Raw genomic sequence first — 15564 nt, forward strand, 5'->3', positions numbered from 1 at the left:
GCCGCATTGCTTCTGCGGAACTATTATGATTCTATATTCAATAGTTAAACAATTATTGCCATAAATATTTAATGGAATATTTAAGTATAACAAATATATTTAAATCAACTTGGTTTCTCCAGAAAAAATAATTAACATGAAACGAGAAACACTGACACCCATAACTGGAAGGGTTAGAAAAGAACTAAAAATATAGGAATTTTATACCTCACTTTCTACACTTCTATGTTCACTTTCCAAATACTTTTCAATTTTTGTTAGATTTTAACAATTTGCCATTGAACTAGCTTTCTGTCTTACACACATAATGAGTCAAAACCTATAAAAGAAAATACTATAATTATTCTAGATTATAATATCCAGTAAAGTATGCAAGACCTATTACAGAAAAATTATTTAAAATATTCAAAAAAGCTAAAACAATGTGGATTTACAGATAAGCAAAATTATGTTTATTGCTTTTCACTTTGTATGATACCAGTAAGTCATTAAAGATAGAGATATAAAGGTTTTAACAAATTATTTTTTTATACCTACATATAAAAAATTGTTGACTTAATACTATGAATCATAAGGAAGGATCACATTTATATTCTTGCTAACAGTGTATTTATACTTGGTTAAGAACATTAGAACATTTCTTGTAGATCAGTAGTTAAATATCAACTTGAAAACTAAGATATTCGAGTCATATGACGAATGGAAAAGCAAATTTTGCAATGATGGCTTAAAATTTTGAAATACAGTCCAAAATGCTATCAGTCATCAAAATGATCACGGGTGGGGCGACTAGAAAATGAAATATTTTAGAAAACAGTCTAAATTACAATTTCCATAACATAAGTGTATCAGCTATGATAAAACAGAACTGCAGTAGTTCTTGTATACTTTTTAGTGCAACTACTTTGTAAATTCGAGGTCATAAAAACCTATTAGTTTTATCAGGTTCGGAGAAGTTAGTAAAACAGCTTACCGCTTGAAGCGCCGCTAACCTGTCCTTCGTCATCCTTTATAGAAAATCACACACCAAATAAACGTTTTATCTTATTACACAATCCCATTCACAGATATTTTTCTAACAAACGTCACTAAACTAAAGGACACGAACACTAGTTCACTCAAAAAATCGATACAACGAACGAACGAAACTTCCATCCGTCAGAACACTTGAAACAAAATTCAATGAGTTGTAGATGGCGTTGCAATCGCACTGAAGAAAATGACGTCACTGGTCAATGTCGATAAAATAGCACGCGAAAAATTTCAATAAGGTGTGCATTTATTTATAAAGATTTGTCACTTTGTATAATTCTCGTGCAAGGAGGTTAAAAAATAATGTTTTTGTTTATAATCCAAAAAAAATTACTTCGTTTTGAAGTTGGGACCTCAGTCAAAAAATCTTAAAAATATTAAAAGCATTTCAGTGACTACAACTGTCACTGCGCCTGTCACTGTCGGCAAAATCTTCCGTTTAGTTAAGTGACGCCATTGTGAGCCGTAACGACTTCTCAGTGCAGCAAGTTTAATCTCAATCTTTTTAGATAATCTTGGTAATTTTTGTTCATATTTCTTGCATTTAAATCCTATAAGTTCTATACTTTTCAGATGTTTATATATTTTGGTTTTAACTTTTATAGTTTATCCACAATTCTCAATTCTTTTCGGTGCCATTGAGCTAAATTCCTGTGATAGTGCTTGAGCGCCATTCGGTGAAAACTTAAACAATTTTAACTTGTCACCGGCCGTTTATTTATGATTTTACTTTGTTTAAAGTCACCCAAGCTTTTGATATTAATACAGTTAACCATCCAAACGTTACATAAACAAATCATGTTAATTATATGGAGAGTTTGAATTATGACAATGGCTAGACTGTAACATTTTTAATTATTTTTGATACATGTTTTCAGGCAAAGAAGTTTAATAAATAAACAACCATGGCTGATGATATGCCCACATTTAAATGTGTGTTAGTGGGAGACGGTGGTACCGGCAAAACTACTTTTGTAAAAAGACATTTGACTGGAGAGTTCGAGAAACGGTACGTCGCAACCTTAGGCGTTGAAGTACATCCGTTAGTTTTCCACACAAATCGTGGACCCATAAGATTCAACGTTTGGGATACAGCGGGTCAAGAGAAATTTGGAGGATTACGAGATGGATACTATATTCAAGGCCAATGCGCTATCATTATGTTCGATGTCACCTCACGTGTTACATACAAAAATGTACCCAACTGGCACAGAGACTTAGTGCGCGTATGTGAAGGAATCCCAATTGTTTTGTGTGGAAACAAAGTGGATATCAAGGACCGAAAAGTGAAGGCCAAAACTATTGTCTTCCACAGAAAAAAAAACCTACAGGTAATCATTTTAATTTATAATATTTCAAATAAATATAAATTTACGTATAAACGAATTGTGTAATTTACTTGCTAATGTTTTTTGTTCTAGTACTATGACATCTCTGCAAAGTCAAACTATAACTTTGAAAAGCCTTTCTTATGGCTAGCCCGGAAGTTGATTGGAGATGGCAACCTCGAATTTGTAGCCATGCCTGCACTGGTGCCTCCGGAAGTCACCATGGACCCACAATGGCAGAACCAAATCGAAAAAGATCTCAAGGAAGCCCAAGACACCGCTCTACCAGAAGAGGATGAGGATTTGTAAACAGGATTTGCTTCCCAGTGCCCTCTGTAATCTATTGGTGGTAATTGTTCATAATTTTTTTGTTAAAATTTCATTCCATTAGTTTCACAAAAGACCATATTCATGTAAAATTGCATTATTTAATTCCTATTCGCCTAAACTATTGTCTACTCATTTAATATTGTTAGCGTTCAGTTGGAAAAAAAACTGCATTTAAAATTAATGTGAGACTTGCTTATAGGTATGTAAACCAATGTTTCCTACTGTTTTGTAGTGTTGTATTAATTGTATTATGATATTGTCTATGTAATAAATACTGTAATGCCTAATAAGAATTACCCGAAGCTTTGTAATACATGTTCATTGTTTTTGTATTATTTATTGTATTGATATCTTTCAAAAAATATGTCACAGGATTAACATCCTAATGATTCATAAAGTTTGCAGTGTTACATAATAATAAATTATGACAATTCACATCTTTTGTTTTGTATCTTAAAATATTTGTTTGTTAGGCAAGGACTGACAATATATTTCACATGTGAAATTATCGTGATACTTTTTGAATAAAATGTGAAAACGATGAGAAATTTTATTTCTTCCTTACACCTATTATTAATAATAAGTACCATTAATATTAGGGGCATAACACAAAGTAATCATCTAGACCACTTTTAGCTGAAAGCTCAATCTAAATACAGCTTACCCTGTTTAAACATTTAATTCAGAAGTATTTTAAGGGAGTTTCTATCTGCCGTTTAGGCTTACTAGGTGTTAGGTTCTATAAAAGATTTTTTCTGACCATAATTACTTCCGAGTCCTACTATGACTATTATGGCCAATACTGCACCATAAAAGTAGCAAGATTTGTACGAGATTAATTTTTAAAATGTTTGAATTTACAATTACATTGTCAAAAAAAATCTAACGGATCAGCTTCAAGATCTGTTAGTGAGTAAACTTGAAGCTAGATTGGGCTAAGGTCATTTTTTAGTCCCAAGGATTTAATATTTTTGTTTTTGAGTATTGGTTATTTGTTTTGGAGTTGGAATGATGGGCATAAGAATTTTTCCACTTTGTTAAGTAAAACGCGAATTTAAATTTACCACACATTTATTTTAAATGCATACAATAATGTCTACAGAATGATTCTAAATGTAACTTATGACTTAAATAATTTTACTTCTTCGCGCTGGCCTTCTCTCGCGCCTTCTTTCCCTCTAATAACTTAATCCTTTCTTCTTCGCTAAGATTTTTGTTTATTTTAGTAACAACACCAGTTCCAAGAGTCAAATCACCCAAACGCAAAGTAAACCTTTGACCGGCCTCGCAAACCATAGGCTTAAGTAAACGTAGTTGCAGTCTGTAAAAACATATAATAAATTGTTAGTACAATCTTAAAATTTTACAACTGAAAGAATATTAAACATCCTACTACTACTAGTACTCTGAAGTTATTGAATGTTTTTTATTCTGATCAGTGATATCATCTATTGTGCAAACTTTGTTATATTGTTAATCATCATACATTTATACATGTATTTTTACTATATCTATTACTACAATAACATGTGGGATACTTGAGCAAAACAAAGATAAACTGTTCTCAGTTCAAGTTCATTTCAAGGGTCAATTATAATTTGCAAGACTTATTTTTACTCACGTAGCATCTTCACCAGGCATCACCATTTCCTTATCTGGAATGTTGACTTGTGTAGCACAGTCCCACGTCATTGAAAACATTTGCAACTGTATGAAGGATGTGAATGGTTTGGATCTGCCTCCTTCTTCCTTGCTGAGTATGTACACAGCAGCTTCCACATTATCATGAGCCTTGACAGTTCCAGGCTTGGCCATCACCATTCCACGTTTGATTTGTTCTCTTTTAATGGAACGGACAAGAGCTCCCAGCTGGTCACCTGCCTGTGCTTCATCCAATGTCTTGTGGAACATCTCAACTCCAGTAACAGTTGTCTTCATTGTTTTACCGTGACCAACTATTTCACATTCAGTACCCTTTTTCAACACACCTGCAATTCAAAGAATGATTTTTAGAAAAAAAAAACACAAAATTTGTGTGTGAAACATTTGGAACAGTGGATGTTTTATTTACCTCGGTGTAGTCGTCCAGTTATAACCGTTCCACGTCCAGGAATAGAATGTACCGACTCAACTGGCATCAGGAAAGGTTTGTCCAGCTCACGCACTGGGGTAGGTATGAATGAATCAACTTCTTGTAGGAGTTTGTTGATGGCTTCTGCACCTATTTCCGGGCTTTTTCCTTCTAGAGCACAGAGAGCGGATCCTGAAAAAATTAAATTGATTTTTGTGTTGATTTATTAGTCTTACTGTTCTCAGTTACTGCTAAAAGTTCTCTGCTAATATTATAGTTACATAATATAGAAAATTACATATTCATTAATAATAAATATAGCAACACTACCTTTAATAACAGGTGTATTGTCACCGTCATATCCCATTTCAGTCATAAGTTCACGTATTTCCATCTCTACTAGTTCCACCATCTCTTCATCAGCAGCATCTACTTTGTTAATGAAAACTACCACATGCTGAATGCCAATCTGTTTAGCAAGCAACAAGTGTTCCCGAGTCTGTGGCATAACTCCATCAGTGGCTGCTACCACAAGAATTGCACCGTCCATCTGTGCTGTTCCAGTTATCATGTTCTGAAATTGTAATTAGTAACATTTAAATCTTTAAAACTGGTTTCATACATCTTGAAATCTTGTTTTTGTGACATTTTCCAGATCCTTCTGTTTAATTTGTATGTGATATTGCATTAGTAATTTATGTACAAAAAAGCTAAAATGGGTAATAATTGTACCTAAGGTTGTGTTCATATTTTTTTTTCTTACCTTAATATAATCAGCATGTCCTGGACAGTCTGTGTGACCATAATGCCTCTGCTCTGTTTGGTATTCAACATGGGCTACGTTAATTGTAATACCACGAGCTTTTTCTTCAGGGGCATTGTCAATGTCTGTGTAGCCTTTCTTCTGAGCCAAATTGAGATCAGATAATACTGAAAAGTTATTTTTTATATATCAACTGACCACACTAAAGTGTAGTGGTAAGAACTAAAATTATATGATTATATGTAATTGAATATTGTAGTGGAGATTTTTGACTTTTACCACTTAGAACTTGAGCTAAAACATCAGTCGGAGAAAAACTCTTGTTCCTAAAGTGCTAAATCAAATGCTAGGTATGCAATTCAGTAAAAGGTACCTTTGGTTATAGCAGCGGTAAGGGTAGTTTTGCCATGGTCAACATGGCCAATTGTACCAACATTGCAATGTGGTTTTGTTCTCTCAAAAACTTGTTTCTCTGCATAGTTTCTTCTGAGTACTAAGCTGAGTGGTGTTAACACTGGTAGTCCATTTGTATTTAATAGGTGGGAACAATGGTTCTGTTTCAAAATCAACTTCAGGGCTGAAAAGGATTAGATGTTTTCACTACATTTTCGTATAGGAAAGAAATTTTTCCTAATCCTGCATAAAAAGCTTTAATATCGATTTGAGAAGACTTCAGATGCTGATAAATAAGTTCTCCAGAAATTATGGTTGGAGGTAAAGTATGATAATAGTTGTTTTACATAATAGTTGCAAACCCTATTTTAAATGTATTATATTAAGTATCGTACACAAGTAATTGTAAATAAAGTGTATTCTGTGGGCAACTTTTTTTACATAGACAGTTATTATTAATTTATTGTTATAAAATTAATAATTGAAGAAATATAAAATGTCATACCTGGGTTAACCACACTTTTCGCAAATGAAATAGTCGCCATTATAACTAATCAACCACAGCTGGAGCTGTGCTATTTTTGTCTTCTCTGCACGATACAATAAACGATTAAATTATTAATTTATTATAATGCGATTATTATCAATCAATAATTATTATATTTTACGTGAGCCTTGTGATAGTCGGTAAATTTATCTCGAATCAAAGACAAAATATGGAGCAAACAGGCAAGAATGTATAAAACTGCTGCCATCGATAATATTACTCTTTGAGAAAGTTATAGCTCCTTATAAAAACAAGAATCGATTTAAAAAAATAAAAGTACATTATAATGTTAAAGTTTGCTTTCATATGTATAAGACTCATATAATATTTATTTAAGTCTGGTATTGTATTCATTAATGCTTCAGATAAAAAAAAAAAACAGAAATAAAACCATCTAAAATCTTAGTCACAAAAATGTAATACATACTATAATTAAATTTTAAGCAGTGCTATGTTTTGTTCTATTTTAATTCATTATAATCAAATTTAATTAATACACATGAAAAACATTAAAATTCAAATTCGTCGCTACTACGCGAAGCAGCTCTCATTTGAAGCTGTGAATCAGTTATTGCAGTATCCTGCATGGTTATTCCCTTCGATGTATCGATACTCGTTTGACCTGGAATTGAACAAAAAATATACAAAACTGTTTAACTAACAGTTCAATCCTAAAAAGCAATCGATTTAAATTTACCATAATCCAGAGAAGCATTTTCCAACCCTTCGTCAGCCGTACTAGTAGCGTACACCTTCAAAGAATTAGTTTCTTTTAATGTATCGTTAACTTGGCTTTGATCATCAATAGTGGTCGACGAAGTTAAATTATTTGCGACAATGTAATCACTTTCTGGCATCATATCATCTTTCTTCGCTATTTTCTTCTGCTCCGTTACTTTGACCTTACTTTTATTTGCAGCATCAGTTTTACCTTTATTATTCATAGGTTCATCTTCAGCCGAAGAACTATCGTCACTATCAGAACTCAAAGGAAAATCGACATCAAACTTTCTCTTGAGGCTTTTGCGGTGCTTCTCAATTTCAGTTTTTGATATTTTAGTTGGGCTCAAAATCTTGCCTTTGTATCGCGCTAAAAAGCTATATTTGCTGAACCGCGAAGCGAGTGGCAAAGAAAATGCGTCGGTGGCTTGACTTACGGCCACTCGTAAACGCTTTGCGTATTTTTTATTACGGTTTGCATCTTCAATTTTATTTTTATTAATAGTGTAAGGCTCAATTATCTGGTCGCTTACCCATGCACGCGACACATCCAATTTGTCAAAGAAAACCACATGGTAGTGAGTCTGAAAATGTTAATATTTAGTTTCTATGTTTTGCTATGTCTCAAATAACCCTTTTTTCAACGATAAAATTCGCAACGTATGTGTAAATCTTTTACTTGTTGCAGGTGTTAATAGATATGATCACATAACAGCAGACATGGCTCTACTTTAACTAACTGCATTCACATATATTCGATAATTTAATGAAATAACCGGTATATCAGAGAATCCGTCTAGCCAATAAAACTGCTCGGTGTCGGGGCAGTCGTCCACCATAGCGGGCCACCACGGCCAGCCTGGCAGCTTCACCCATACTATGGATCCAGCTGAGAATCTACTATGGATCAGATCTTCTTCATCGTGCAGTTGTATCGGTACTTCAGGGGCGGAACAATCGGCCAATTTTTTATCTACAAACATCATCTCTAATTCATACAATGTCTAATTCTGCATACATTATTAATTTCATCTAGATTTCATAAATGATGTAAAATATAACATATTATTAAAATTTACAGCAACCTATATCTATATCATGTAGTCTAAATTATTTTAACACTTTCATGACGTCATGAACACTTAAAATTTTAATCAACTTATGAAGCCAAGCATCGTGCTAACCTGGATTCATCTTACAATACCATTTATAAGGCAGTTCATAACGATCAATGACATGGGGCAGGTATCGCCAGCGGCCGCAACTGTCGCACGACGCCCACAGGCCCTCCGTCCGGCGCCGCTGCAGCCACAACATGCGCTCTCTATGCGACAGGCCCAAAGGCTGGCTCAACCCTCCCTTGTACATGCTGATCACAAACTTATGTTGAATATTAAAATAAAACAAACAATGATTTTTTTAAATAGTAATCTAGAAAAAAGTTCGTCTCGTTCACTTCTCGCCCATTAAAAGACATCTTAATCTGCTATTTTATTTGAAAAAGAGGATATTTGATCAAGTCGTGCTAACAACAAAGCGACATTCATGTACTGAAGACTAAAGAGAGAAAAGTACTTATTACCTGCTTTGTGAACTTTGAGTGTCACTTATCTTTGAATTACTGGAAAACGTAATTTGACGTTGAGATTTATCCTGCGAAGGATTTTTCGCAACTACATCATTGAATGACTGAAATAAATATAAACATTGAGCATACAAGAGATCCATAGAGACATTTCTTACTAATATTATAAATGCGAATGTTTGGATGGATGGACGGTTGGGTGTTTGTTACAAGGTACAAATATCCAGAATGGAATATAGCCTGGAAGGACACATAGGCTACTGATAAAGGTTTTTTTAACGCGCGGACGGAGTTTTGGAGGATTGCTAGTATGTAATATTACATTAGCCATTATAATTTAAAATTCTTTAACATAGTTTACATTCACATTAATTTAATTTGTAAATAAAGTTATATATGTATCATTTAAATACTAATGATTTTCAACTTTGGAATTGGTGTCCGTATAAGAACCGAAATAAAATTGGCGCCAAAATTTTCGACTCAAAATCTGCTGTCCTAGGTTCTTTGCATTCAACCTTATCGTACCACTAAAGTGATCTTTTTTAAAATTAATCTATTTTTCATCACTCCACAAAGATTTATACAATAATTTGTACAATTAAGTACTTTTTATACCACAATTTTGCCGCGTATAATTACCATTTTAAATATGATTTATCATGGCTTACCAAAGGTTGACTTGCTTCTTCTCTAGGTATTACAGCAGTTTCAGTGGGAATTATTGCTGTTTTAGACATTTTATTAACAAAATTATACTTCTGGAATACAAATTTTCTCTTCCCGCTTCTCGCCCAATTCCCGCTAATTCTACAATTTTTTGTTTGTTGCTGTGGGTGGCTATGGTCAATAATTAGAGATGGGTATTAGCATAACGTAGTTATTTACAGTAACAGTTACAAAACTAATAACTGTATAACAAATATCATCGAAATAGCCTTAACATTATTTAAACAAAAACATACAAAAATAGCGTTAGTGGGACTTCATATAAAAAAAGATAGTAAAAATATGAGTAAATTGATCAAATAAAAGGTTTTTGGTGGGTTCTGTTATACTGTGTTTGACATATCCATAAAATAATAGCGGGTTTGTTTGGCAGTTTGGCCTTTTTCTTAATATTTGATGGAAATTTACGTTTCTTGTTTAAAAGACTGTTTTTTGGACCAGGCGCTACCCATTAAAAAAGCTGTGCAATGTTATAGTGCCATAAACTATACTATAACCTTTAATTCAAAATAATTAAAATGAAAATATTAACGCACCGATTATATTTTGATTCTTAAAAACAATATTTGATTACAAAATTATTTTAACGTTACTAGGTTTCAGTATTTTATTTAGCTAGGTATTTGGACTGCTTTATCAACACTTTGTGTTAACACAGCAAAAGAGATTGTTTTAATTTTTAGAAACAGGAGATCCATCAATACCTTGGAAGTTGGGAGTTGAAAAACGAATGATATTTTGTTTATGGTCGGAGTAGGAAGTGCGTAATTTATTTTATCTGGCTGGTCGCCGGCTGGACCTACAGGTCGCCATTTTAGTGGCGGACAAGGAAATTCCGTTTTTCTTTCCTGCGATCGTCGTAATCGACGAAAGGGAGTAGGTAATACTCCCTTTTTTGCGTTGTAATAATTTGAATCGAGTATTTACCGCTAGGTAAATTGAATATTGTGGGAAAGTTGTTTTTTCTCTTTGTTTTGTATTATAAACATGGCTTTCTAAAATGTCGGCCCTGAACGTAAAATTGTCGTCTCCTTGCGGAGTAACCCGCACAAAAATTTTCGTGGATGTTGGAGGAGTCCAGAATGGACAAAAAATCACTAAACAGATTGTCACTACCGCAGTCGAGAGCTTCGGCTGTCGATTGTAAAAAAGGCACTGGTGAGTACTTGAAGGACATTCATTATGTGTTGTTGTTTTGCACCTCATCCTTAATCAAGAACTGTATGTGTATCTCTAATCACAGCGTTAAAATTTGATTAATTATATACCTATAGAATTGACGCATAAACCTTGGCCACGGAGTAAAAAACGTGAAGGATCCGGTGCAGCTTCAAAAAATGAACCTTATCGACGAAATCAACCACCACAAAGAGGTCGGGGTCAAATTGACAAGCGTTCCCGTGTTCGTGGAGCTAATTCTGTTGTGGGTGGAACGCAGAACTCCGGGTAAAAAGCCTTTATGAGTTAAGTGTTTTAAGATTACCTTTTATATGGTATTTTTTCATGTTACCAGTTATTTTGTTATTGCAGGATAGAGGAAGATGATGAGCCTGAATTAGGTTCAGTGTATCTGCCGGGAAGCAAAAAGCAAAACTTGAATCATTTGCTGAACTTCATGTATCCTTCACGGGGCGGTGCTGACCGCAGAGGTCCTGCGCCTCGGCGTCCTGTACAAAACTTGGCCTACAAACATCAACATGATCTCTATCTCCGTGCTAAGTAAGAATCATGCTTTAAGTGCTTAATGATATTGCATCCACTATATATTTGTTGTCTATAATTGAATAAAGTTTTTCCTATTCTAAATCGCAATACAGTTCATGTATTAGGTAACTGGAATTGGAACAGTTGTACATGTTTTGAATAACTAACTAAACCTTTATCTTACAAATTGTATATCATGATGATATGATATTAAAAAAAAAAGTAATTTGTATTTATGATAATATGGATATTATGATTGCAAAATAAAAAAAGGTTAATGATAAAATATATGTTTGGATATGTTATTAAAAAATATTTGAAAACCTTACATGCTCCTATCACAGAATAAAACAAAGATTTCTCCTTCATTTCTTTCTTCTTCTTGATTCTAATAAGATTCTAATAGAGAGATATATTTAAAGGCAATTTTTTTTCTAGTTGCCAGTTTGTAGTAAAAGATGGTGAGGACATTGAAATGAATCTGATGGATCCAGATACACCTATTAAATGGGAGCAGGTTGAGCAAATTGTAAGTATATCCATATATATTTACATGAAAAATTAAATTAAAAAGTAGTAGCACCTGGCAATGAGGTGTTTTTTTTATTAAACTACATACCAAAAATGCTTGATCCTACTGTATATTATGGGTGTGGTTATGCTGTAGAAGATTAAAATTACTAAAATGAATTTGGCTGAATTGTTATGAAATAGATGAAGTATTTGTAAGTTTGTTTTTATTAATAATTTAGATTTTATCAACTTGTTAATAGATTGTGCGAAGTACTGGGCGATCTGAATGTCCGATATGCCTGGGTAACCCGGTGGCGGGACGCGTGGGTCACTGCGGCCATGTTTACTGCTGGGCGTGCATGCTGCACTACGTCGCCGCACACGAGAAGCAGCTGCCGCCGTGCCCGGTCTGTGCCGCGCCAATGGACCTTAATGATATGAAATCTGCTTATATGATACAATGGGCGCCCCCTGCTGATGAGGTTAGTACATTCAATTTTCTGCAGGTGGAGTGAAGACTCCGCAGACAGTGAAGACAGTGATGAATTGGACCAAGTAGTCTACTTAAACCATATGTAAAGTTGATGCTGGTGATTTGACTGCGAAAATCCAAAATAAGACACTTGTATTACATATCTTTTTTTTGGTTTATTTTAATAGGTAACAATGAGACTTGTCCGTCGCTTAAGAGGTACCACAACGGTTGAGGTGGCACCTCCTCGCGGACAGATATCTGCTGACTTGTCAACACCAATATTGCCTCTTGAGCAACTTTCCAATGCACCATTTACCAAATACTTCACTGCTACTAAAGATCAGGTTTGCTAGTTAGCCAAATAAATTTTTGACTTGAATAGTCATAGCAATAAATATCTAACAAAACAATTCTTTTATTTCTAGATATTTGAAATTTTACAAAAAGAACGTGAAGAGATAGAAAATCAAATATTACAAGAAATTGACACAACAGAAATTCTTTACTTAGAACAAGCATTACACCTGCTTAACAAAAAAGGAGAAGAAATTAAAAACCAAATTGATAAGCCCAAAACACCGGAACCTATTGAAGATATTCCACCTCTTGTTTATGAGAACCAAGAAGTGAATGATAAGAAATTAGATTGGTTTGATGTAACAGAAGATGGGGCTGCTTGTATTGAGCTCATTGAAGAGAATATGGTTGAGTTAGACATTAATGTCCCAGAACCTAACTTAACTTCAGAAGTGACAACCTATTTAGAGGATGAATTGAATGATAACAATTACGCTGAGGAATTCCCTCTTATTGATTGTGGGCCTCCCCAAGATAATCAACTGGACAATGCAATTACACATATTGACAAAGAAAACCAGTCAAAATACTTCTACTTCTATCAAGGTAACATTTTCATGTAATAAATTTAAATATAAAGTTTTATGAATGCCTAATTGCCCAATTATTTGTCTTACACAATGTTATAGCCAGTCAGTCTTTTTATTTTAATAAAAGTCTCTAGTTAATGGAGCAATTGCAATTTTTTTATTTGCAAAAAAATAATGTCAATGAACTAATTTACTTTCAGCTGATGATGGACAACAAATATTTTTAAACAGCATTAACATTCGCATTTTGAATGCCTCATGGGGCGGCCTAGTTGCTGCACCTCCTATTATTAAGGGTCGTGTTCTACACCGAGAAACTCTGTCACTTGCAGATCAGGTATTTTACAACTTTCTATAATAATATGATAATTGAAATAAAAAATTATGTGATTAACTAAATGTGTACAATATTCTGACTAATATATTGCTAAATTATTGTATTTTTTCGATTTCAGACCAGAAAGCACATGCCATACACAGCTCACTTGCCAGTCTACTGCTCCTTTGATATTGTGGAGTTGGATTTACAACCGCCGTTTGTGACAACTGCAGCTTTGCGAAATTTTTCAGGTAACTAGTATTAGTTAATTTTATGAGGTATTAAACAACTAAACTTATGCAAAAGTCAAGTTGTTCTCAGTCAGTAGTATCAAAATTATATTAAAAAAAAGATGTTGTCAATGCAAAATCCCACCATTTTTACCCAAACTCAACTAATATTTAAAATAAAAACTTAAAATGCTTGGTTTTCATTTACTGCTGATAAAAAGATTCTTCTATTACTTTTAAACATGTTTATGGTAAAGGAAAGCATAACACAAACAGCTCATATCTGCAAAGATTTGTGTTAAGTCAATCAAACTACACTTGGCCCGTATGGTTCACTAAGGACCTCCAAGCCCCCTGGTGTGATGATGATGGTGATGATGATATTTAGCGTGCTCTGTTATAAGGTTATATTTTTTGATTTCATAGAAGAGTTAAGGCGTCGTGCTCGAGTGCGTGCTAACCTGGAGCGTAAAGAAAGGCGTCGCGAGCAGCAGTGCAGGCGCGCGCTAGAGGGCCCGCCTCGCCCTGACCTTTCCTCGGAGGTGCACTTCCCCCGCGCCTCCTCCTCCTTCGGCAGCCCGCCAGTCGTCGACAGAGCTTCTTTCTCCTCCACTGAACTCGGGGAACCATCTACTTCAGCGGTTGAACAACCTAGCCCAAGCCCAAGTACATCATCTGGGTTGTCGTTTGCAAAGGTATGTTAGATTAGTAATATTAATATAAAAACTTTATCTTCTAACATATTTATGATAAGATCTACTACAGTTAAGTATGTAAAAATAGAAGGGAAAATATTTCTAAACTAAAATTATTAGGATTTTATTAATTTGAAATAATTAATAAAATAATTACTTTTGTAATTAGAAAGAGTAAACTTAGAAGTATTTTCCCTTGTATTTTGAACCGGCAGAGGTAAATTTGTGGTCCATTACGACATTATTTGAGTTCATAAATACATATTTAAGTATGATTCATGTTACCTCTGATTAATTAGTATTTAAACTTAGTGTTCAAGCAGATAGTAGAGGGCTGTGCGAAAAAGAACATACAGAGTTGCCTTATGATAAAAAGAAATTTGATATTAATTTAGATGGCAAGCACCAGCGGCACATGGCGCGTTCGCAAAACGGCGCCTCCCACCCCGCCGCCGCCCGAGGCAGAGGAGGGCGCAGGTCCACGGGCATTGGTGCTCAGTGATGCCATCGAGGCCGCGTTGCACGCCGCGCCTTCGCCCTCGCCCTCACCATCCAATAAGAAAAGCAAAAAGTCTAAGCCCAAAGTATTGTTTGCTACTGGCATGCAACGCACTGGCTGAAAAAAATAGCCGTTTTTCGTCGAAGAAAAAAAATAGTATAATATTTACGTAAACGTCGTAATTTTTATTTTTTGCTCATTATCTAGAAACCATCAAGAATTATTGAAAATTTACAGTGAACATTAATAACCATTTGATTGAATGTATTAAACCAATTTATTGTTTTCTTAGTTTATAGCGTTGTTAAAGATGTGCAATTAAGTTTAACTTTTTTATTTTAATTTTTTTTTAGTTCTGTTAGATATCTTTTTTGGGTTTTTTACTATATAGTAATAACATGACATGTGTAGACATACAGTGACAAATCAATTCAGACATTAAACAATTGAATGATATATTAATTGGTGTCAGTACTACAAAATAATAGTATTTCGTAGTGGTATGTATTAGAAATAAAAGGCGTAGCCATATAATAATCGTCCCCGTTCCTTTTAATAAATATATATTCTATAAAAGTTTTTTCTCTTAATAAATATATTAATCACATAGAAGCTATCTTAGTTGATGGGTAAAATTACTTGTCTACATTTTTTAAGCGCTGTTTTAATTTCAATGTCAAGCTTTGTATTGTAATGATTCACTGAAATAAACGTATGTGTCATTATTTTTGCTTATTTTTTCAT

At 34.0% G+C, this 15564-nt stretch overlaps 5 protein-coding genes across 10 annotated transcripts in view; 2 read left to right on the top strand and 3 right to left on the bottom strand.

Moving 5' to 3' along the window:
* The window catches only part of Syx1A (Syntaxin 1A), a 52080-nt gene extending 50886 nt beyond the window's left edge, over window positions 1–1194 (bottom strand). For 3 of the 6 annotated variants that reach the window (XM_013325109.1, XM_013325113.1, XM_013325114.1), the window contains exon 1: window positions 974–1194. In XM_013325109.1, coding sequence (XP_013180563.1) covers window positions 974–1006 — 33 coding nt within the window. In that variant the 5' untranslated portion in view covers window positions 1007–1194. The remainder of the gene's footprint in view (window positions 1–973) is intronic. The other 3 variants (XM_013325110.1, XM_013325112.1, XM_013325111.1) reach the window with 1 other exon arrangement.
* Window positions 1195–1501: 307 nt separating this feature from the next.
* Window positions 1502–3196, top strand: Ran (RAN, member RAS oncogene family). The gene is given in 3 exon segments (NM_001311857.1): window positions 1502–1550; window positions 1911–2363; window positions 2454–3196. Coding segments are annotated over 2 exon segments (642 nt in total). The 5' UTR covers window positions 1502–1550; window positions 1911–1937; the 3' UTR covers window positions 2670–3196.
* Window positions 3197–3743: 547 nt separating this feature from the next.
* On the bottom strand, window positions 3744–6647 carry mEFTu1 (mitochondrial translation elongation factor Tu 1). Its single transcript, XM_013325142.1, has 7 exons — window positions 6423–6647; window positions 5898–6101; window positions 5525–5691; window positions 5092–5335; window positions 4762–4953; window positions 4312–4678; window positions 3744–4011 (listed from the first exon to the last, which is right to left on the bottom strand). Exons 1-7 carry the CDS (start codon window positions 6460–6462, stop codon window positions 3828–3830), a joined length of 1398 nt encoding a protein of 465 aa, XP_013180596.1. The 5' UTR covers window positions 6463–6647; the 3' UTR covers window positions 3744–3827.
* Window positions 6648–6924: 277 nt separating this feature from the next.
* LOC106127134 (zinc finger CW-type PWWP domain protein 1) lies at window positions 6925–9805 on the bottom strand. The gene is made up of 6 exons (XM_013325143.1): window positions 9441–9805; window positions 8767–8873; window positions 8369–8508; window positions 7961–8157; window positions 7162–7768; window positions 6925–7086 (listed from the first exon to the last, which is right to left on the bottom strand). Exons 1-6 carry the CDS (start codon window positions 9507–9509, stop codon window positions 6974–6976), a joined length of 1233 nt encoding a protein of 410 aa, XP_013180597.1. The 5' UTR covers window positions 9510–9805; the 3' UTR covers window positions 6925–6973.
* A 463-nt stretch (window positions 9806–10268) lies between these two features.
* Window positions 10269–14965, top strand: LOC106127132 (RING finger protein 10). Its single transcript, XM_013325141.1, has 11 exons — window positions 10269–10656; window positions 10773–10944; window positions 11029–11217; window positions 11641–11731; window positions 11976–12197; window positions 12376–12534; window positions 12616–13093; window positions 13278–13414; window positions 13533–13647; window positions 14053–14321; window positions 14717–14965. The coding sequence occupies exons 1-11, from the start codon at window positions 10563–10565 to the stop codon at window positions 14939–14941; spliced, it is 2151 nt and encodes a 716-aa protein (XP_013180595.1). The 5' UTR covers window positions 10269–10562; the 3' UTR covers window positions 14942–14965.
* Window positions 14966–15564: the final 599 nt, after the last annotated feature.

Source organism: Papilio xuthus, unplaced genomic scaffold, assembly GCF_000836235.2.
Source record: "Papilio xuthus unplaced genomic scaffold, Pxut_1.1 DF824888.1, whole genome shotgun sequence".
NCBI classification, from domain to species: domain Eukaryota; kingdom Metazoa; phylum Arthropoda; class Insecta; order Lepidoptera; family Papilionidae; genus Papilio; species Papilio xuthus.